This window comes from Danio rerio, chromosome 12, assembly GCF_052040795.2.
Source record: "Danio rerio strain M-AB ecotype USA chromosome 12, GRCz13ab, whole genome shotgun sequence".
Lineage (NCBI taxonomy): Eukaryota > Metazoa > Chordata > Actinopteri > Cypriniformes > Danionidae > Danio > Danio rerio.
In genome coordinates, this window is record NC_141032.1 from 28193151 (window position 1) to 28218174 (window position 25024).

General features: G+C 32.8%; 1 protein-coding gene across 2 annotated transcripts; it reads right to left on the minus strand.

Annotated features, from left to right (window-relative positions):
* Positions 1–23501, minus strand: sncgb (synuclein, gamma b (breast cancer-specific protein 1)). 2 transcript variants are annotated; one of them, XM_087275114.1, is made up of 6 exons: positions 23242–23501; positions 11638–11679; positions 11428–11555; positions 10106–10123; positions 4029–4073; positions 1–1914 (listed from the first exon to the last, which is right to left on the minus strand). In XM_087275114.1, exons 1-6 carry the CDS (start codon positions 23360–23362, stop codon positions 1906–1908), a joined length of 363 nt encoding a protein of 120 aa, XP_087131240.1. In that variant the 5' UTR covers positions 23363–23501; the 3' UTR covers positions 1–1905.
* Positions 23502–25024: the final 1523 nt, after the last annotated feature.

The following is a 25024-nucleotide window of genomic DNA, read 5'->3' on the forward strand; positions in this document are numbered from 1 at the left end:
TTTAGATTTCAACAAAACTCTTTATTTCACTTATACAGTTTATAAAATCAGCTTGCCTGCTTTGATGCCAACAAAAACTATGTGGGACATTTGTTTGTGTCTGTGCGTGTGTGTATGTGTTTTCGACAGAGACAGGCTCAAAGAAAGAAAGCTTGAGATGACTGTTTTTCATCCTTAGCTTTGTGTGTGCATGTGTGCAAGTGAATACAGGAATGCTGATAAGGCAACATGCAGTCTTCAATTTTTTTTGTGGCGTCAAAGAAAATACAAACTGCAATGTTTGATAGCTTCGTCTTATAGTTCCCTACAGCAGACACAAGCCTGGGGTGCATGGGTCTGGATAAGGGTTCATGATGATAATGATGACGATGATGGTGATGATTAAGACGGCCATCTTATAGTATAGTTCTACTCTTCTTATGCATTCCCTCGATAAAACACAGTGCCTAAAGTCAGCATACAGTAGCACAATGCTACAAAAAAATAACACACCAATCACACACTTCGCAATGGTGCATTAGTATTGCTGTTACATCACAAATTCATGATCACACACCGACTTCACATGCATTGCAACATAACATAATATGTCCTCTTTGTTTCAATAAACACCTTTTTAACCCTTTAATTGACAGTTCCACTTGTGGATTAAACCAGCGCATGGTGACAAGATATATCGAAATCGAAAGAATCGAAATTGTAGCTTTCACATTTGAGGTTTTATATATATTAATCGGCAATATATATATTTTTCTTCATTTGTGAAATAATTTACTGTTACTTTACTACAGCAATCAGCATATAAAATCATGACAAATTGGAAGAAACCTAATTTGGAAAACATTTATTTATTTTATCATTAATATTATTTTACACTTGACACATTCTGACAAGTGTCTTGAAATATATTATTGAGCAATATATATTTTTTTTCTTCATTTGTGAAATAATTTACTATTACTTTACTACAGCAATCCACTTGTAAAATTGTGAAAAATTGGTAGAAACCTAACTTGGAAAACATTTATTTATTTTATTTTTATTTTTTGCCATATTCTGACAAGAGTCTTCTTTAAAATGAGATCAATCTTAGATCTGCGCACCAAAATTGTTCAAGATTTACACCAATTTAAGAAAGACTAGTCATTTTCAGAGTAGGACGGACAGTTAAAGGGTTAATCCTAACTGTAATGAAGAAACGCAAATCTAGCATAGCTACATCGATACGGATAATAATAGTTTGTAGTACAGTATCTATGGTATGCGTTCACATTTTTGTTGTTACTCTATTAAATCACATGAGAAGTCTATTGGTCAACTCCTATTCTGCACACACACGAACTAAAGGAATGTCATGTATCTGTTAATGTACACTTAAATGTACACCAATGCAGCATTTTCGAGACGAAAAAAAAAACATATCTCACAAAAGATTCAGACACACATTGCTACATGCCCTGATGAAATGAGATGTATTGCTTTTCTTACATTACTGGTCATGCGGGTATCTTTAATTCTTTATTTATTTTTTTCCCCATCCATGCTTCTAAAAAGCACCTCCAATCTCTAATATCAGCCTCTGGGCTTTACGGTTCCTGTTCATTTTTTGGGGGGGAGGTTTGAGAGGAAGTACGTGTTGGAGTGTGTGTGTGTGTTTTGTGTGTTGTGAACAGGCAGAGGATTGACAGTAACACTAGAGAACAGCATGACGACACCACAGATGTAAAGGAGGGAAGCGTCACACATCTAAAGGCTACAGGGCTCAGGGAAAGTCTTTTTCAACTCTGGTTTTCCATACAGTCACAGAAAAATATCAGTAAGATCTGGAAGTCTGGTCGGGTGAGGCTTTGGAGCAGAAACGTAGAGGTGGAGAGGGGGGGACCGTTTCAGCTTCAGGTTTATGGATTAATATCCCTGAGGAGAAGAGGAAAAAGATGTTCATTGTAAACAGATTTAGGACATTTGCATATTATATTATATATATTATATTATTCATTCATTCATTTTCTTGTCGGCTTAGTCCCTTTATTAATCCGGGGTCGCCACAGCGGAATGAACCGCCAACTTATCCAGCCAGTTTTTATGCAGCGGATTCCATTCCAGCCGCAAGCCATCTCTGGGAAACATCCACACAGACACTCGTACACTACGGACAATTTAGCTTACCCAATTCACCTGTACCGCATGTCTTTGGACTGTGGGGGAAACCGGAGCACCTGGAGGAAACCCACGCGAAGGCAGGGAGAACATGCAAACTCCCCACAGAAACGTCAACTGAGCCGAGGTTTGACCCAGCAACCCAGCGAACTTCTTGCTGAGGCGACAGCACTACCTACTGCGCCACTGCCTCGCCCTATATTATATTATATTATGTTATATTATATTATATTATATTATATTATATTATATTATATTATATTATATTATTTATTTTTTTATCAGGAAATTACTTTGTAAAACTTTAAATTGGATTACATCTCTTTGGGACATACGCAAACATGCAAACCTTTGCATATATATTTCATTCTATTCTATTCTATTCTATTATATTATAAAACAATTGGTATTGATTTACTAAACAATTTATGTAGGAAGTAATTATATAATAGTTATATTATAATTATATAATATAATTTAAAACTTGACACCTATTTGGAATGAAATGAAACATAAATGTAAATATTCTGGTGATATTAAATAATATTAATAATATTAATAGACAATTAAGAATATTAGTAAATAGATGTAAAAGAAAATAATCTGTAACTAAAACAGTACTATACGGTTATAAAACAATTATATTTATTATACATTATTGTTTAATATAGAATAATATATGTATTAAATATATGATTGTTAAAACTTATTTGGAACTTATTCAACTGACCAGGAATGTAAATAACTAAAAAATTTTAGAATAATAAAAATAATGTAAAGTTTTTTTTAATTTATTTATCTGGAAAACATACACACTATTATAAATATACATTTAAAATGGTAAAAAAAAAAAAAATAATAAAAAAGTAAATAAAATATGATAGGAGGCATACGTTGGCACAAGGCCACAGGCTGAGAGCCTTAGTATCCAACAGTGAAGATATACAGCCACGTCGCACTGCTATGAGTGTGGTATTGGGTTTATACAACAGCTCGATGGCACAATCGTGTATATAAAAACGAAAATCAAACAAGGAGAGTTTTAGAATCCTTTTGTACGAGGAACTACTTTCTTTCGCCATTCATTCACATCTGCAGCTGATGTCAGAACAGCAGAAACCGTTACTGATTCAGCAACGTCACTTTAAAGGTAGTATTTGAAAGACTCTCTAGCGAAATGTCTAAAGTCTTGACAAAACAGGGGATTTTGCTGACATTTTAAAATTATAAGTCTGAACGGCATGAAATGCCATCAGTCTACAGAGATATCTCCTAGTATTTCTCTGTTGCAATCGGGATGTCACAATAATTATCCCCAAAAAACCCAAAGCAGCGCAAACACTACAAGATTACTGTTGTGTTTGCAATAAGGAAAAACGCTCAACACATGCAGACATTTCTTCTTTCCTTTTTTACTGAAATAGTCTGCAGTAGCGAAAACAGGAGACTCATTAGAAACAAACAGATGGCCAAATAAAAAGAAACTCAGGGTTATACAAAGAGTGGCCAACATAAAATACATACATTCCTGATATGTGAGTCCTATCTCACACTCAATACGCTACTATTATATGGTATAAATACAGCACTAAAACATACAAAAGAGAGAGATCAACTTTTTTTGTTCTCTAAGGGTTTTATGTGGTCTCTGTCGCCATCTTGTAGATGAACAACATCAACCATCTTTGCTCTGCTCATTGACAAGCTGATGGACACCAACAAGCTGTCTCTTAGAAATTATAAATATTTTAAAATAGGTGCTATGGGGCAAAAACAAAAATTTTGAAATGTTAATTTTATGTTAGAAACAGCATGTTCATTAAACACAGTATTTCCTAAGTATTCTGTGTCTATGGAATGCATTTTCTCACCTCTCCACCCTCTCCTCCTTCCATACCACCATGAGAGAAGTCACCCTGTAAAAGAAGCACACCATTATCATCCAGATTACAGCTTTTTTTTCTGCTTTACATCCACACACATCATTCATTTACTGTACATACAGCAGGGAATCTTCATGAGCTCAATCACATTGCTCTCATCACAGCCAGACTGAATGATATCATTGATTCATGCAGGGATGCAGCAGAGGGACAGTGTGTTATTATGACTACTGCTTCTGCAGAGATGGAGGTCATGTGGAAAGTGAATGCTGAGCTTGTCTGTCTCAGTGTCTGCAGTACAGCTGTTCTATACTCTTTTGCTGAGTCACTGTCAGGTCCTCTGACTCACTGCAGTCTTAGGGACAACATTTACAGCTTATGCCATTGGAATTTAAGAAAAAAGAAAAACTGCATGTCTTCAGTAAATCCTGATTTTTTTTATTGGCAGTGGGAAGGTCTGGGTGACTGACAAATCTCATATCATGATAGACGTCATTTTATATCCTGATAATGATATATGTCACAATATAGTACCATTTCTGTAAATTCAATCGATTAATAGTTTATGTAAAGGAATATTTCTTTTTTTAATTTTAAGGTATATACAAAGAAATGTACTCGTTCATAAGTGATCATGTTTCTCACTTTATTTAGAACTTCAGGGCAAATGTTTGATTAAAAATTTAGAAATATAAAATAAATCTTTATTTAAAAAAAATAAACTAATGATTACAGGTCCAACCTAAACAAGTATTTCTAAATAAAACAAAATTAGATTGTATTTTCATCACAACTTTCTCAACGATGCTGTTATTCATGCTGTTATTCATGTTTCTGTTTGTTTATGTTTATATTGCGAAAAATTGTTAACATAAACATTATAATTTGTGACACCGCGATATACAGTACATGATAAAGCATAATATAAAACGACAGACTTTTTATTTTGTTGTGACAGTAAAGTGAAAGCTTCACTTTTTCTACATTTTTTTTTTGTTACATCCTCTTTCCAAAATTGATTAAATTCATTTATTTCCTCTAAATTCTACACACAATTGCCCATAATGACAATGTAAAAAAATGAGTTTTTTTGGAATTGCTGCAAATTTATTAAAAATAAAAAAACCTGAAAAATCACATGTATATATGTATTCACAGCCTTTACTCAATACTTTGTTGATGCACCTTTGGCAGCAATTACAGCCTCAAAACTTTTTGAATATAATGCCACAAGTTTGGCACACCTGTCTTGGGGAATTTTTGCCCATTCCTCTTTACAGTACCTCTCAAGCTCTATCAGGTTGGATGGAAAGCGACAGTGTACAGCCATTTTCAGATCTCTCCAGAGATGTTCAATAGGTCTGGGCTCTGGCTGGGCTACTTAAGGACATTTACTGAGTTGTTGTGAAGCCACTCCATTGATATTTTGACGGTGTGCTTTGGGTCATTGTCCTGCTGGAAGATGAACCGTCGCCCAGTCTGAGATCAAGAGCACTCTGAAGCAAATTTTCATTCAGGATGTCTCTGTACATTGCTGCATTCATCTTTCCCTTTATCCTGACTAGTCTTACAGTTGAGTCTTCCATGCTGCCACCACCAATGTTCACTGTAAGGATGGAATTAGCCTGGGGATAAGCGGTGCCTGGATTTCTCCAAAGGTAATGCCTGGCATTCACTCCAAAGTGTTCAATTTTAGTCTCATCAGAACAGAAAACTGTTTCTTATGGTCTGAAAGTCCTTCAGATGCCTTTTGGCAAATTACACGCAGGGAGTCTTCTGTTAGGCCACTCTACCATACTGGCCTGATTGGTGGATTGCTGCACAGAAGATTGTCCTTCTGTATGGTTCTCCTCTCTCCACAGAAGAACGCTGGAGCTCAGACAAAGTCACCATCGGGTTATTGATTACCTCCCTGACTGAGAATGGTCTGGCTGCAGAGTTGCACTTGCACCTTCAGGCTTGCACTCTCGGGCTTGCACTCTCAGGCATGCACGGTTCCTGTGCAAGTGACGTCATTTACAATCGGCACTGGCACTCTCCTGTCACGTCACTTGCAATCAACACAAATAAACCGAAAGTAAGATTCCAGTTTGTTTGCATGGCCAGAGACAACGTTGTCAAATAATTTGAAGTACTTAAGTTGTATACCATGACAGATTCCCGACACCCCCCAAAAAGTGGTTTGTGTATTCATCATATGAATATGCTTTAATGTAAATTTACCAAAGCAGGCTTCTATTAACATTAATAGCAGCAAAGCTTATTATTTAATTATATAAACTATCAGGTCTAAATATACACAAAGTATTCTTCCACAGTTCTAAAAAAAAACAGGCTAAAGTAAATTTAAATTTTAGTTTTTATTTTTAACATTTTAAGGCAGGGGTCACCAATCCTGGTCCTGGAGGGCCGGTGTCCCTGCAGGGTTTAGCTCCAACTTGCCTCAACACACCTGCCTGGATGTTTCAAGTATACCTAGTAAGACCTTGATTAGCTTGTTCAGGTGTGTTTGATTATGGTTGGAGCTAAAATCTGCAGGACACCGGCCCTCCAGGAACAAGTTTGTTGACCACTGTTTTAAGAAGTTGTAGTATTACAGCTAACGGATACACATTATGGACTTACAGCAATGATTCTTGAACAACTTGAGAAACTATTCTTTATTCAGCAGGTCCCAGGATGATTGTAAACAAGAAAGCAGATGTCAATGCAAGTGACGTGGGAGGGAGAGTGCAGGACTCGTTTGCAGGAAAGTCCTTAACCAAAAAATACCTCAGTTCAAGGTTAAGGGTGCCCTTAGTAAAAGTTGGTTTGCAAAGAGAGAAAAAAAGATCAACTTAAGGCTGCCATTAAGTGTTTCCCCTTAGTCCTTAGTAACCATTTCCTCTTAAAACATCTAAGGGACCTAATCAGCTCCCTTGAACAAATGAGACTCAAAATGCAAGCATTCTCACCCAAATAAAATTGCGTTAGATAAAAGACTCACATGATTGTAGGAAAATAATTTAATAAAACCATTTAATAAATTAACTTATACGTGTTGATAAGTTAGCATGTCTGCGCAGGAGTGCATTAATATAAAATCGCAGTTTCAGTGCAGCTTCAAAAGTCTCCACATGATCCCAGCTCAGTTTTAAAAGTTCTCCAAACATAATGTCGAGATAGACTCAAAAAGGGAACGTCTCGACCCGCTTAAGGGAAAGAAAACGTCACAGATGATGTGTAACATTACTGCAGAGCTGTTGTAAGGCAAGCATTCGTGGTTCGTTACAATCTGTTCGCGTAACTTGGAACTTTCAGAGCAGCAGAAATTTTTCTGTAACCTTACCCAGTCTTGTGCCTCAAGACAACCCTGTCTCAGAGGTCCAAAGATAATTCCTTTGTCCTCATGCTTGGTTTGTGCTTTGAAATGCACTGTCAACCCTCATGTCCAATCAACTTAATTTACCACGAGTGAACTCCAATTAAGCTGCTGAAACATCTCAAGAATGATCAGTAGAAATAGAATGTACATGAGACAATTTAGAGCTTCACAGCAAAGGCTGTCAATACTTACATGTGATTTTTCAGCTTTTTATTTTTAATACATTTGCAACAATTAAAAAAAAAACTCTTTATTTCACATTGTCATTATGGGGCATTGTGTGCAGAATTTTAGAGGAAATAAATGAATAGATCCATTTTGGAATAAGGCTGTAACATAAAACATGGAAAAAGTTAAGCGCTATGAATGCTTTCCAGATGCACTGGATATCATCATATAACACAGCCCTAGTAGTGGGGGAAAACATTTGGAATTCTATGATTTTTGTAACTGATTTTTTTTTTTTTTTTTTTTTGCATATAGAAGTAGAAATATAGAATAAAATTTTCTTACAAATGCATCATTTCTTAGAGAAGAGGGTTTCAGTTTTTCAAAAGTAATGTGCTCTAAAACAGATTTGTCCTTTTCAGTAAATCTGGATTATGAATTTTATTAATGACCACATCAAAAATGAACATAATATGCAGTTTGCAGTCTATATTTTACCTCAATAAGATTTACAAGTTAAACAGGCTACTCGACACAAAAATAAAATACAATTTTAATAACTTGTACCTACTTACAATCTAATCTGGAATTCCAAAAACAATGCTCTGTATTAGATAATATGACTATGAACTTGTATGTAATTAGGTTCTTTCTGATCTGATATTAATTTTTTTAAACCATAATTTGCTCTATAATCAGAGAAAACAAGTTACCATAAGCCATTTAACTCTAAAAACTTATCTGTGTCAGGAGTTGTTGTAACTACTATACAACAGGTTAGGGATTGTTCTAACACATGCATTGTATGCTGGTCTGAAGGCCAAACTTTACTACTAGATAAGCCATGATTCCTGCATGCACAATCTCCAGACATTCAAAAACATTAGTATTAATGCTGCAGAAGGTGTTCATTCGAAAGACAATATTGTCAGACAACAATATTTTAAATATGAGTAACAGCAAGGAATCGTGCATTATTTATGAGCAGTTAGAAAAGCACAAAGACTGCTTAAATGTCAGTCGCTTTTGATTGCATCTGTTCTCTCCTGGCAGATTGAACATTCTTCAACACTGCAGATGGACTGAATGTTTTTATCATGACCGACTGAATAGGCTGTTAGTTGATGCAATGGGAATGACTGGGGTAAATATAAGGATGTATCTGATATTTGCTTGTGTAGTTGTGTAACAAATCATTTCTTTTTCAAATAACTTTCAGTGATTAAAGATTACAACAGTTCGTTTAGAGGACCTGCAGTGTAGTTAAACTATTACAATTAATTTTTAGTAATAGGAATTAAGAAATATGAAATTATAAATACACATTTCAGCCACAGGATTTAAAAATAAAAAGGTAATTGAAACCTTTTAATAAATGTGTTTTTTTAAGTGTAGACAAAATACGTTTCATACCTTTTTTCAAAATCTATGATATATATATATATATATATATATATATATATATATATATATATATATATATATGTGTGTGTGTGTGTGTGTGTGTGTGTGTGTGTGTGTGTGTGTGTGTGTGTGTGTGTGTGTGTGTGTATATGTGTATATACAATTAATAATATATAATTGTTTTTTACACACATTTATATTTTTAAATATATATTTTATATATATTATAGTTTTTTATAGAAAATAAATAATATATAAAAAAAAAATAAAACAACAAATAATGCTAAAAATAAAGTTTAAACTCTAAAATAACTAAAACAGAAATAAAGCTAAATTAAGAAAACTGATAAAAAATATATTTCAATACATAAGCACAGAAAAATGACTAAAATGAACTAAAACATTAAATTATAAATATGTTATGAATAAATATTAAATTTAAACATTAAATTAAAATAAAATATTCATTAAAATACTATAAATAAATACTGTAATATATAAATTAACCATTGCTACATGCCCTGATAAAATTAGATGAATTGCTTACTTTACAGTTCATGCAGGTCTCTTTTTTATTATTTATTTTTAAAACATATTCATTATTAAAATAATATTTTGTATTTGTTTTAGTAAAATATTATTTTATAAAACTGAACTGAGATTAAGCATCAATGGACAAGTGTATGTTCATAAACAAATATTAACAAACACTGTAAATCTCATTAACACTAACAACTGCATCGCTCATTGTTAATGTTGCTTGTATTAACCATTTTTTGGAAAGTGTTATTAAAAAACACAAGTGTTATCTTTTTTTTTTTTTCACTGCTGTGCACAATTTTTTTTCTTGTCCCTATAGCATATTACTGAAGTCTCACAATATTAGATGATTTACTGCATGGGAACTGATGGGAGGGTCAGGTAATCAATGCAGCCATTGGGTTTCATTATTCACAATGAAGCGAATGACTCCACAGGGACTGAATGAAGGAAATTGAACTCTGCTCTTATATGGATGCTTGTGCATCACTATAGGCTTTCATAAAGCAGTCAGCTAAAGCTGGGTTTCGTATTCAGCATTTCTCTCTGAAAAAAACAAGCCACCAGTGTCGATTCACTGAATAAGCACCTCATATAAAGCCTCATCCTGTCAACAGCACAGTTGTAGACGGGGAAGAACAAACACAAGATGTTAGACACAAAACACAAGCATTCATACAGCGCTGTACAGGGTCAGAAATGAATAGAAAAAAATGAATCAAAACAATCTAAAAAGCCCCCGAAAATTAAGGGAGTAAAAATATTTTCACAGTTTAAGAACTGTCAGTAAAATCTGTTGTGATTTACAGTGAAATTCAAAGCCAAATTCTCTCATCATAAAAAGTATAGATATTAAAGAGATTAATTTCTGTATTGTAGACAGCTTAAGGGATTATAAAAATGTAAACACACAGACACACTTTATGCATTACTGTTTTTTATATATTAAAATGGGTTTTGTATTTTTATCTGACACAATCCATGTACTATTGTTACACTCATCAGTATATCGCACACTCATCATTATAATACAGTCCTAACTAAAATATCTATTTATAAAATATGAAACATACTTTTATGCTATTTCATTGAATATATATAATTAAAGAATTATGCATCCCATTGGAATAAATATAAATCTATAATTTTTTTATTTGAACTAAAGCTGCTCCAAAACAGTCCAGATTAATAACATATCCATATTAACAAAACATCCAAACAACAGAAAATATTTACAAAAATTTTAAGAGAAAGTCTTTGAAAAGGTTTCAGGCAAAATAAAATGATTTTACTTGCATTTAATTACATCTGAAATTTTTGGAATTGCAATGGCTTGTTAATACACTAGATTTATTTTTCTATCAACAATTTAGTCCCTGAGTTGTTTTGATCTTAAATATGATCTTTATAGATAATTTAGCAACAAGTATTTTTCCATTAATACCCAGTTTAAGAAAAAAAAAATAGATCAAAACGCTGTAAAACTTCTTTATGATTGTGTTATTAAATATAATTGTAAGACTGGGGTTCTTAAGGCATTCACACGTTTTGTTTCCTTATATACAGAAAAAGACCCACAAAATCTATCTTAATGTATTAAGTGGTGTAATTACAATTAGGAAAAAAAGCTCTCATAAGGATTTTAAAAAAGCCAAATTGCTTTAATTAGAAGTTGATTTCTGACCCTTGTGCAGCAAAATCAAACGAAACCGTCTGTTCAACAGTCAAATAGATGTGGAGTTTGTGGTTATCCCGGTTAGTCATAGCTCCCTTAGGCTACAGACATAATTAATTCTAAGTTCTCTGAAATGTAATAAACAAGACGGATTAAATAACAGATAGTGTTCATTCACAATGTGATAAAAGGAGGAGAAATGGTGACATCTGGAGGCTGATTGCGTATTCACTCACCGGGTTCACCATGCCGGTCGATGCCGCCACGTTCTCCAGTCCCTCTACTGTATTCTGGCCCGCTACATTAGCACCGCCTACTGCCGTTTCACCCACTATATTTGCCTGGTCGGTGGTCTTCTGGACAACTGTATGGGGCCGCATTATAGAGAGTAAATGCAAAGACTTCGCAAATTGTGCTGTGTACAGCATCGCATGATTATTTCTCACCTGTGTTTACACCTGAAACCATTCCCTCCTTTGTCTTGTTGCCTGAAAGATGAGAAAAAGAAACAGAATTGTAGACTAGTACAAATATTGGTGTGCGCTGCATATAAATAGAATACCTGGCTTTATTTATTTTCTCTGTTCCAAAAGATTTACCGTAACCAGTATCTGAAGTGGATCAAAACCTTTCATCAAAGCTGTTGTAAAACTATTCAGCAACACACATTCTTTTCTTCCACTTGTTCCAAATGTTGACTATACTGTAGTTTTACATGGAGATAGTGATATATATTAGTAAACAGCATTTAATGGAACTGTATAGAGCTTCAATAACCAAGTTCATTGCACATATTTTAGTTAAATGAAAAATATGTACAATTACATAAAGATCAAAATTAAATACAAGGTGCAAAGTGTACATGCAGAAGACAAATTACAACAATATGCTGTAAAATTGTATACAGTAAAGAAATTTTAATAAACTATTTGAAGGGTTTTCTTTTACTGGATTTTTTTCTTTTACTACAGGGACTGCATTTATTTTAAACGTTATACATACATACATACATACATACATATATATATATATATATATATATATATATATATATATATATATATATATATATATATATATATATATATATATATTTTTTTTTTTTTTTATTAAATTAAATTATTAATTATAAATTTTTTTATTAAGTACTTAAATAATATATATATATATATATATATATATATATATATATATATATATATATATATATATTTTTTTTTTTTTTTAATTTAAATTAGAATATGAATCCGTCTTGTTCACTTTTTTATTAAATTAAATTATTAATTATTATTTTTTATTAAGTACTTAAAAAAATATATATATATATATTTTTTTATTTAAGTACAATTTATGTAACTAGAATATGAATCTTTAGGGGTCATTGATTGGTTTAGTGCTTAAGAAACATTTCGTATCAATGTCAATAAATGTATTTATACAAAAATAGAAATTATGAAATTTTCAGGATACATTGACGAATAGAAAGTTTGATAGAAATGTAAAGAATAGCATTTATTTGACAATCTTTCTACTGAGATTTTGATCAAATAATAAAAAAAATCTTCTCTCTGTTAAACAGAAATTGGGGGAAAAAATAAACAGGGCGGCTAATAAATCTGCCTTCAACTGTAAATAGTAAGGTAAAATACCACATATATATATACACACAAAATTTTAAGTTTAAGTAAGTACATTTTAGTTTTAAATTAATTAAGAATAATAAAAAAGGATAAATAAATAAATAAATAAATAAATAAATAAATAAATAAATAAAGTATTACAAAGACAAAAAAAGCAATATGTCTCCTTAAAGATTTTTAGAAAAGGGCTCCACTTTCTGGAACTGTTCTGGTTTTTATTTTATTGCAAACCAAATCTTTTCCATTCTAAGAGCCAGTAAGAAATTAAAAACCCATTGCCGATAAGAAAGTTGAGCTGCTGACCTTTAACTCATAAGAGTAAGTCTTCTAGCTAGTGAAGTTCCAAAGGCTACCCCAATGGTTGAATGATATACAAAATGCACATTGAGTAATTTGATTTTCTGTGTTCCGTCTCTAAAGCATCAGAAGCTAATGCTTGATAGCAATATAATCTCATAATTTATACATGATTTCATCTCTAATTCACAGGAGAAGACTTCAGGATGACAGGGCATGGTAAATAGTATCATAAGAAGATACTGATAATTTATCAAAAGATAATGACACTACACACTTTAAAAAACATACACACACTTTCAGCATACAGACTTAATTTAGCTGCTCTGTTAAGTGTAAGCAAGCAGATGTTAAAAATAAACTGGTTCTTTCTACTTTATTCCTGTGTCTTCAATTTAGATTTCAGTGCTTATTTCTATTCTTAGAGTTCCATATATTGCCTCACTTTCTTTATGTGAAAGCTCTTTCTGCATGGTTGAGCACAACTGCTCTCCTGCGGCCTTTCTGTATGTTCCTTAACCCTCTTAACAGCGCTGGCTCTTTTTTAATCCTGAAGAATAATTTACTACTTAAAAACTCTTTTAAAAGCCTTATTCAAACAAATTTTCACAGATATAACCATTTGAGTAAACAAGCTATGCATTTTATGTTTGAGTCATTTTTGACCCAGGCGTATGGATGCTTTAGGACTTTAGATGTTATAAATAATTTATTGCAACCTTTCAGTTTAAGAAAGAATTATCAGCCCTCCTGTGAAAATCTGTGTTGTTTACTAGAGATATCTTTTCAATACATTTTCAAAAACACATTTAATAAAAAAATTATTTTGTCTTTGCCATGACAGTGCACAATGTTTTACTGGAAGTAGATTTAAAATTAGTTTAAAAGCTTAACTTAATTAGGTTAACAAGGCAAGTTAGATTAATTAGACAAATCATTGGTCAACTCAAAGAATTTGTTCTGTTGCCGGAAAAAAAAAATTCTTAAGGAGGCTAAAAATATTGACCTTAGGAGTTTTTCTCTTTAGAAAAAAATGTGATCAGATACAGTTGAAGTCAGAATTATTAGCCCCCTGTTTATTTTTCCCCTGAATTCCTGTTTAATGGAGAGAAGATTTCTTCAACACATTTCTAAACATTATAGTTTTAATAACTCATTTCTAATAACTAAGTTATTTTATCTTTGCCATGTTGACATTACAAAATATTTTACTAGATATTTTTCAAGACACTTCTATACAGCTTAAAGTGACATTTAAATGCTTGTCTGGCCACAAATGGTTAATTAATTTAACTAGGCAGGTTAGGGTAATTAGGCAAGTTATTGTAAAACGATGGTTTGTTCTGTAGACAGTGGGAAAAAATAGCTTAAAGGGGCTAATAATTTTGACCTTAAAATGGTTCATAAAAATTTTTAAACTGCTTTTATTCTAGCTGAAATAAAAAATATGACTTTCTTATCAGACAAACTGTGAAAATGTCCTTGCTTTGTTAAACATCATTTGTAAAATATTTAAAGAAAAAAAATCAAAGGGGAGCTAATAATTCTAACTTCAACTGTATAATGTGAAAATTTCCTTGGTTTTTTAAACATAACTTAAATTTCATAATAATATTCAAAAATCTGTTTCCGTATAACTCATGCTCTTTTGGAATCTTTGTTGATAAACATTTGTTATTTTGATGTTTTGTCAAAATAAAACTATGAACATTAATTAAATTTGAACAGTTTGAATACATTTTCGGTATTCAATTTGTTCCAATTGTTATGCTGGTCATTCTAAGATGCCAAACTATGTTCTTAAAAATTTCCAACAATAGTCTAGTAGTCAAATGAAATGTCTCATCAATATTGACAGCTGTAATACTGTCCGTCTGAACTGAAAGCATAAATGTAGGTTATGTGCTGCCAGACTCTGGCTGAACCGCACATCTGTGGCACTTCATTGACTGTAAATGTTTTAGCAGTTTGTCTACACATGCACTTACTCGAATACCAGCAGCACATGCACTCACTTTATGGCAACCTGCCAGAATAACAGCTTGCTGGTTTTAGGTTTAAAAAAATTATGAAGTTCTTATTTAAAGGAATGATCAAAATGTAAAAAATAGTTTATATTTTACAGTATATGACAGTTTTTGCAGTAGTATTATAACACTTTATTTTATATAAAGAAACAAAGTGATAGGTTATTTTACTGTAAGGTTTCATTAATGGGTTTACTAACATGGACTAATTAGAAGCAATACTTGTACGGCATTTATTAATTATAGTTCAACATTCACTATTGCATTATTAACATCCAAATTCATGCTTGTTACCATCAGTTAATGCACCATGAGTTAACAAGAACTAACTGAACGACTCTATTCATTAACTAACGTTAACAAACATTTAAACAATCTATATTTTTGCATTTTCACAATACTTAATTTTCTGTGATTTATAAACATTTACAAACAGAGACCCTCGATTTTGGTCCCCATATAATAAGTCTGTGCATTTAGTCTCCGCAGAGATAAAATCGAGTACATTCTCACACACACATACATTCATCCATCCATCCATGGGATAATTCACCCAAAAAGGAAAATTCTGTCATTATTTACCCATCCTTCACTTGTTCTAACCCTCTTTTACAAACACATAGGAAAATATACTGAAGAGTGTTCTGGGGGAAAAAAAAAACAGCCATTGTAATGTAGAAAAAACAACAACAAAATAAGAGGTCAATGGCTGTTTTTTTTTTTTAAACCAACATTCTTCAGTGCGTAAGTAAATGAGAACATTTTTATTTTTGGGCTTAGGGTTGTACGATATTTATAAAACATGCAATACTGTTGTTGAGGGTTGAGATAATTATTAAAAAAAACACTTATTTATTCATGCAATGACCACTCTAAAATAATCAGGTGATAGATATTTTGCAAGGCCAATTAAATAAAAAATAATAATAATAAAAAACATTTAGACTTATAAAACCATTTTGAATGACTGAAACAAATGACAAATGACTAAAAACCTCATTGGAAATTGTGATTGTGTTGTCATTTTCCTGTCTTGTCTCCTGGGGTCCGTTCTTCATACCTTGCATAAAAAAATCAAAGATGATTTGCCAAATCCTGGATCTTTTAATCTTAATAACTGATCTCTGGCTAATTTGGTTCTTCAGACAAGACTTCATGAATCAGATTAAAATGTCTGGATGAACTGATCTGAGGTCTCTGCAACTGTTGTGAAGGACAGATCTATCAATCTTCAAAATTATGATCAGCAATGCAACGATTGGCTGACGGCAGAGCAGCGTAATGACATCATCTGATTAATATTCAATTATCCACATAAGCAAAATTATATAAAATTTGCAGTAAACGGTTTGTTAAATGTAATACACAATAACTTTCCACTTTTGTTGTGGTCTGCAGGCTTTACACTTTCATGTGTCAAGAGTATGTAGCAATTAATTCAGTTTTACATTTAGAGCAAATTTTCTTTATTATAGTAGGCTAGGCCTATTTAAGTTTCTTAATCAGCGTAAGGAATAACTGGCTGTTTGTATTAATTTTGCATAAAAAAGCATTTTGAAATCAGTAAAGGTGTCTGCAACGTTTGCAAAGCATCAAATCACTGGCATATTTGCTGTTAAAACATGACCGCAGTATTATCCCTTTCCTTTATATAAAAAAAAAAGTTGAATATTGGCCATGTCTTTTGTCATACACAAATTGTACTAAACCTGGGTCAGTACCTTAAAATAGTACACGTTTATATCTGAAAACTCCATTTTAATAAATGTTCTCTTTGAACCCCTTGGGGAGAGAACATCTCACTTTTGTTTCCGAGTGTAGATAGCATTTAAAAATTAAAGTTTTAGAAATAAAGTTCAAGTCAGAATTAATGAACCCCCCAAATTATAAGCCCACCTGTTTATTTTTTCCCTAATTTCTGTTTAATGAAGTGAAGATTTCTTCAACACATGTCTAAACATAATAGTTTGAATTACTCATTTCTAATAACAGATTTATATTATCTTTGCCATGATGACAGTAAATAATATTTGACTAGATATTTTTCCAAGACACTTCTATAAAGCTTAAAGTGACATTTAAAGGCTTAACTAGGTTAATTAGGTCAGGTTAGTGTAATTAGGCAAGTTATTGTATAATTATGGTTTGTTCTGTAGACTATTGAAAAAAAAAATAGCTTAAAGGGGCTAATAATTTTGACCTTAAAATGGATTTAAAAAAAAATGTAAATCTGCTTTTATTCTAGCTGAAATAAAACAAATAATTCTCCAGAAGGAAAAATATTATCAGACATACTGTGAAAATCTCCTTACTCTGATAAACATCATTTGGTAAATAAAAAAATAAAAAAAATGGAGGGTTTAATAATTCTGCTTTCAACTGTATATTAAAAAAAAAATAATAAATACAGCTAATTGAGTAATCCACGTACTAAGAATGGACCCCTGGTATTGTCTCCCGAACCTACTGGAGATGTGGGGATGAAGATATTAAAGCCCCCATCTGATTGGTCAGATTTGGATCAACAAACGATATATTCAACCAATATTCAACTTTTTTATATAAAGGAAAGGGATAATACTGCGGTCATGTTTTAACAGCAAATATGCCAGTGATTTGATGCTTTGCAAACGTTGCAGACACCTTTACTGATCAAAATGCTTTTTTATGCAAAATTAATACAAACAGCCAGTTATTCCTTACGCTGATTAAGAAACTTAAATAGGCCTAGCCTACTATAATAAAGAAAATTTGCATCACACAAATTATTGGCACATCCAATTAATTAAAGGAATTGCAATTCTCTGAAATAATAGATGTTGCATATGCAATTATCTATATATTTTTTCTTTATATGTTGTGCAACCTAAGCTGTTTGCTTACTTCTAACTGGACAAAGAATGTCAAAACAGTACATTTATTTTGATAATGAGATATTTTGAAAAAAAAAAAAGCTCTCTCTGTGATAGTCCGAAAAATTTAATAAGGAAATGACTGTAAAATAAGAGATCTGTTTTAACCCTCCTAATGAATATTAGGAGGGTTAAAATGGATTTCTTAACATCCAGTCATAGTCTTTTGTTATTTAATGAATATTAGGAGGGTTAAAACAGATCTCTTAATATCCTGTGATAGTCTTTCTTCCTTTCTTTTTTCTTTATCTGTATTGCAGGAATGTGAGCTGCTGCTGGATCAAGCGCTTGCAGAATCTCCACTGCGTCATACACAGATGACGACAACAGCAGTGCATCTACAGAACACCCAGTTCTAGATCACAGGCCGCTCACAGGGCAATATCCAGTAGCGTTTCTCACTGGCGGATGGAGAATAAGTAACCTGCACTCGCAACAGTCCAGCAGAGTAATGACTTCATGCCCTACTGCACATAAGCACTCTGAAGCCCCCTGACGACAGGGTCACCTTGCTGGACCACTGACTGCTTACATCACGCACGCAACCATGCTGAGTTTATTGCTGATGTGATTGGATTAGGTAAGATTGAGTCGAAACGCAGGTGATGAAAAAATGCACTGAGGATAGAGAATGTTCCTGCAGAGCTGCACCATTAACTGCTGAAAGATCGTGATCTGGAACACCAACGAGTTCTTAAAGGGACAGTTCACACAAAAATTAAATGTGCTCATCCAAAATGTTGAGTTTCCTTATTATGTTGAAATGCAGTAATCATTGAAATTCAGTGTTAGAAAAACAAATACAATGGAAATCAATGTTTACCGGTTTCCAGATTTCTTCAATATATCTTCTTTTTTTCAATATTAGAAAGTAATCAAGCAGGTTTAGAATGAGGATAGAATGAGGATGGAATTTTCAGTTTTTGGCAAATTATGCATGCCAACTGCATACATTTATTAAAATTTGGACAGTAGTGGATTCACATTTGACCAGTCATCATGACGCATTCAGTCTTTAGTCTGAAAACCACAAACACAAACATTCAGATTGTCACAGAAGTACTTAAATGGACATTTTTATCATTATTTTTTAAAGTTTTTTTTTTTACCGTTTATTAGGATAGGACAGTGGAGGTTGCAGACAGGAAAGTATTGGGAGCAGAGAGAGGGGAAGGGTTGGTAAAGAACCTCGAGTTGTGAATCAAACTCAGGTCACCGTGAGCACCACGGCGCTATATGTCAGCGCAATAAAATGTTAGGCTATTGGCGCTGACAGATAGACATTTATAAATGATCCCTACCAAACTAACTAAAAAAGGGAACTTCAGCAACACTTAGAATAGAAGGAGAAGATAATGAAATAAAATAAATACCAATGTGTTTTAGCTTAAAAGCTTTCCTCAGGGCACAAAAACACATCACATGCAAATATTACCAAAAGCCTTCAAATATTCATCAGCATCCTAGAAACTAAGGGGCCGATCACACCAAACGCACTTTTACGTTCCAAAAACGCAAGGCACACCACACTTTTTTGTTGACAAGAAAAAAAGAAGTGCTGTGCACTTTTTACGTCACAAGACAATGACTGAATCAGCTTCATATTGTGCGCGAGTGTTGCTGTTGATAATTTTAAAATTGAATAATATTGTGATATTCAAGATTTGTGATTCATACAGCACCAGATAACTCAAAACAGCAACCACTAGTCTCTCCTCCATCTTCAAAAGTTTTCATAGTTGTATTGACAACACAAACACTGCAAGGTTATTGCAAGATCGGATATGGTTGCGGCTGGAAGTTAACGAAAATTATTTATATTATTTTTTGAATTTCCCATTTATTGTATTTTATTAACGTCAACCTCCACTCCAACCCTAAGCCCAACCATCACAGTAACATGAAAACAGTAGTTGTCCCAATAATTATTTATGCTATCTATTAAATTACTCAATAAATTGTATTTTTGAAATGTCTACCCCCAGGTGACACGGTGGCGCTGTAGGTAGTGCTGTCCCCTCACAGCAAGAAGGTCGCTGGTTCGAGCCTCGACTGGGTCAGTTGGAATTTCTGTGTGAAGTTTGCATGGTGTTCCTGTGTTTGCGTGGGTTTCCTCCGGACGCTCCGATTTTCCCCGTAGTCCAAAGACATGCAGTACAGGTGAATTGGGTAAGCTAAAATTGTCTGTAGTGTATGAGTGTGAACGGATTTTTTCCAGTGATGGGTTGAAAAAAACATGTGCTGGATAAGTTGGCGGTTCATTCCGCAGCATGCAAAACAATAGTGACCATCGGTAAATCATTCAAAAAGAGCGCCTCTCAACCCAAAAATTGTGTTCAGTGTGATCGGCCCCTAGAAGTAGTTAACTGAAAATTCTGTCGTATTAGTTTTTCTTTTAGAACTCTTTATTAGTTTGAACACAAACGGAGATATTGTGAAGAATGCTCATTCAATGATAGCCAAAAAAAATAAATGAATAAATAAATAATGCTATGAAAGTCAATGGTTGCAGGTTTTCAGATCCGTTCCAAATACTGTATATGATTTTGTGTTCAACAGAAGAAAGAATCTCAAACTGGTTTCCAACAAGGATGAGTAAATGATGACATGATTTTTTTATTTGGGTGAACTTTCACTTTAACGCTTCAAATAAAGTTTATATGCAAAAACCATGCCATTTGATATTTACTTCTTAAATGAGCAATTGTCTTAGCCTCCAATATTTTTGTTCAGCTATTTCACATGCAAAGAGCCTATTTTTGCCATAAAAGTAGTGAACATACACATGGGAGCTTCCGAAAAATGCTTATTTTAGAAGAACATTTCAGATGACATTTAAAGGTTTTTGCATCTGAACTCCTCAAATGTTTTATCCGTGAATAATTTAGTCAAGATATTCTTCAAAATGGCTGATCCATCCAACAATGACTCATATTTGCATCTGTTATTGAATCATTCCCCTAAGTGATATTTAAAAACAAACTTTATATAAAAATATAATACATTTTTAAAAAATGTTTCCACCAATAAAACAGCAAACAGTAAATGTCACAGCATCATTCATTTTCTTTGAAGTTGTCTATTCAGAATGGTGCAGCTCTACATCCTTGTCAGTTAAAGATGCCGGAGGATGATGTTTTCCAAGTTAACCAGTGTTTGTATTTTGGGTCTCTGTCACGCTTGCGCTCTCTCTCTCCTCCATCTGTTCATTTGTGTGCTGATGAGCGTGAGCAGACTGTGACATAACGGTGAGTGTTTGTGGCGGTGTAGGGGGATGGTTGTGCTACTGCATCGGCTCTCTCTCTCTGTCTCTCATACGCAGAAGCAGCCGGCGAGCACAGAGAGGAGGGAGGAAATGCTGCAGTGCTCAGCTGATCTGCTCTCAGTGCACTGCCCTCCCTTTCTTTCCCTCTCGCTCACGTGCACATCAACAACACTTTATAGTGTATGGAGGACACAGTGCTGTGCAGACTGTTAGCTGGTGCAGCTGGGATGATTTTAATAGCGCACTGCATGGGTGAATGAATAAATGCATGCTGGAATGTTCAAAAAAAAAGTGTAAAATCATTTCGGATGAAAGCTATTTCTGTAGCATTGTACTGTAGTGAACGATAAATAATTAGTAACAGACATAGTTATTAATTTGATAGTTACACAGACATTTCTTGTCATTACCTGCTGTTGCATTGCTAATATTTTATTCAATGAGTGAATGCATGATTCATTAAACACTATCCAGGAATGCTGATGCCTATAATTGATATATTATATTATATTATATTATATTATATTATATTATATTATATTATATTATATTATATTATATTATATTATATTATATTATATTATATTATATCATATTATATTATATTATATTATATGTTATGTTATGTTATATTGTTTTTATATTATATATTATATTATTGTATACAATATTATTTCATATTATATATTATAATAAATTATCTCATTATATTATTTTATATTATATTATATTATATTATATTATATTATATTATATTATATTATATTATATTATATTATATTATATTATATTATATTATATTTTTTTATAAATTATTTTATTTTTATTGCATCATTTCATATTATATCATAATATATTATATTTTAATATATTATTTTTATTAAATTATATTATATTATATTATATTATATGAAATAATTCTATAGCATATTTTTCTAGTATTTCTATTTTTTTTGTAATATATTTTATCTGAATGTAGCTGCTGCTTAATTAATATATAATATACAAATAAATAAGTAAATAAATAAATAAATAAATAAATAAATAAATTGTCTTGATATCACATTATAGTTATATTATAATTGATTTATGCAAGTTCTTGAACCACTATCCAGTAATGCTAGTGCCTAATACTAATTTTATATATTTAATTATTTCATATAATGCATACAAATCCCAATCTAGAAGTGTTGGTTATTTGTATTATATATAATTATATTAACATATCCATGCTTTCCCAAATCCATATATCTAGGAGTTCTGGATTGTATTATACATATTAAATGAAAGCATATTATGCATGGATTCTCCAAACAGCTTATTCTCTGAGGGGATGCATTACATAACATAATATTCAATTATTTTGCATTGTACTTTATTCTATTAAAATGTAGAATGTCAAACCTGAGCTTAATGGATACATAGAATAAAAACAACATCATTTAAATGATTAAATGCAGCTTTTTTTTTTTTAAACAGCAACATTATTTTCTGCAATATTAGTTCCCGCTGCTTTTGTCATGGTTTATACGAGCTTTTACTTTGTCCCGTTCAGCTCTGCACCCTGTCGTTCCTCTGTCCTTCACCACACCCCAGGTTTTGTTCCCTGCACCATTTTTGCAGCATCTATTTTTTTTAAATCAGTCGTGTTTCTCACATTTGCAGCTGCTGTAGCTACACTCTCACAGCTCCTCATCGGACTAAACCACAACCAAGACCTCCCTCTCGTGCACACACACACACACACACACACACGCATGTACTAATGCAGACTCATCCATCAAATCTGCATTACATCCATTGGGAATAATTGCAAAGACCTTTACAGAACACAGCTATTATCACCACTGTCAATGTGATAGGAAACACATGCACACACACACACACAAATATATACATCAGCACTTACCCACATACATGACCCCTTCCTTGGTCTTGAGCGCTGCCTCTTCAACCCCAGCTTTAGTCTTCTCAGCGGCCGCCACCACTCCTTCTTTGGCCATGGAGAATCCCTTCATTAGAACATCCATCCTGGACGCTGAGTGTGTCGATGGAGGGTCTGCAGGATCTGTGTAGGTGCTGAAAGTTTCAATGACAGAGAGAGGGATATGGAGAGATTGTGTGCGGGACAGACGGATGAACAGACACTCTGGACGGAGGATGAGGAGTGAGGGAGGGAGGGAGAGAGAGTGAGAGAGAGCAGGCGCAGGAGAGGCAGAACCTGCTGGATGCTGCAGTGCATTTAAGACGCGCTGCGGCTACAGCCCCCACCTACCTACACACACACACACACACACACACACACACACACACACACACACACACACACACACACACACACACACACACACACACACACACACACACACACACACAGCAGTGTCGAACAGACTGATTACATATTTATTACTCTCTAGCCAACAGTGCATTAAACCAGATGCTCTTAACAATTATTGCTATCCTCTTGCACCTCGAGGAAATTTGTTGGATCCCTGGAGTTTATTTTGGAGGACTTATTTCTGCTGTCCCAAGGAGAATGAACGCTATACCAATGCCATTCATTCATTCATTCATTTTCTTTTCAGCCTACTCCCTCTATTAATCTGGGTTCACCACAGTGGAGTGAACCGCCTATACCAATGCCACAAGATACATATATACATATATATACACACATACATATACATACTGTTGAGGTTGAGGAATATATATATATATATATCCTGCTCACCAAAGCTGCATTTATTTCATCAAAAATACAGAACACATTGTAAAATTGTAAAATGTTTTTGCACTAAAAAATAACTATTCATTCATTCATTCATTTTCTTGTCGGCTTAGTCCCTTTATTAATCTGGGGTCGCCACAGCGGAATGAACCGTCAACTTATCCAGCAAGTTTTTATGCAGTGCATGCCCTTCCAGCCTCAACCCATCTCTGGGAAACATCCACACACACTCATAAATAATAATAATTATTATTATTATTATTATTATTATTATTATTATTATTATTATTGTTATTATTATTGTTATTATTATTATTATTAATTATTATTATTAGAGTGATTTCTTAAAGATCATGTGACTGAGGAATGGAGAAATGAAAAGCTGAAAATGCATCATTAAAATCACTGGAATAAACTAAGTAATTAAATAATAAACTATTTTTGAATAACTGTTGAAAAGTAGTTTATTGTTTAATTAATTGATTTATTCCAGTGATTTTAATGATGAATTTTCAGCTTTTCATTTTCCCATTCCTCAAAATCATATGGTTATTGATTTCTTGGGAACTTTAAATGTATTATCCTTCAATTTCTAAATGTGACTATGTTCTGTGACTAAAATATATTTTTAATAAATATATCCATTTAATAAATCTGTTTTGTTTAAATGCACCAAAATACATTGCCTATATTCACTGAGAAATGGATAAAATATTCATTTTCAATATGGGGTGTACTCAATTATGCTGAGCACTGTAGATATACACAAATATACATATGATACACACACAACGATCTTATACTTTTATAATAAAAGATGATTATTAGAAAAAATGTTATTTTCCTTTTACCTATAGGATAACACTGCATTTGCTGCTTGCTTTATTTGCTTGGATTGTGAATAATCTGATAAACAAAGAGCTGAATCATGCCTTCCTTTTCAAGCTAAAAATATTGAATTGTC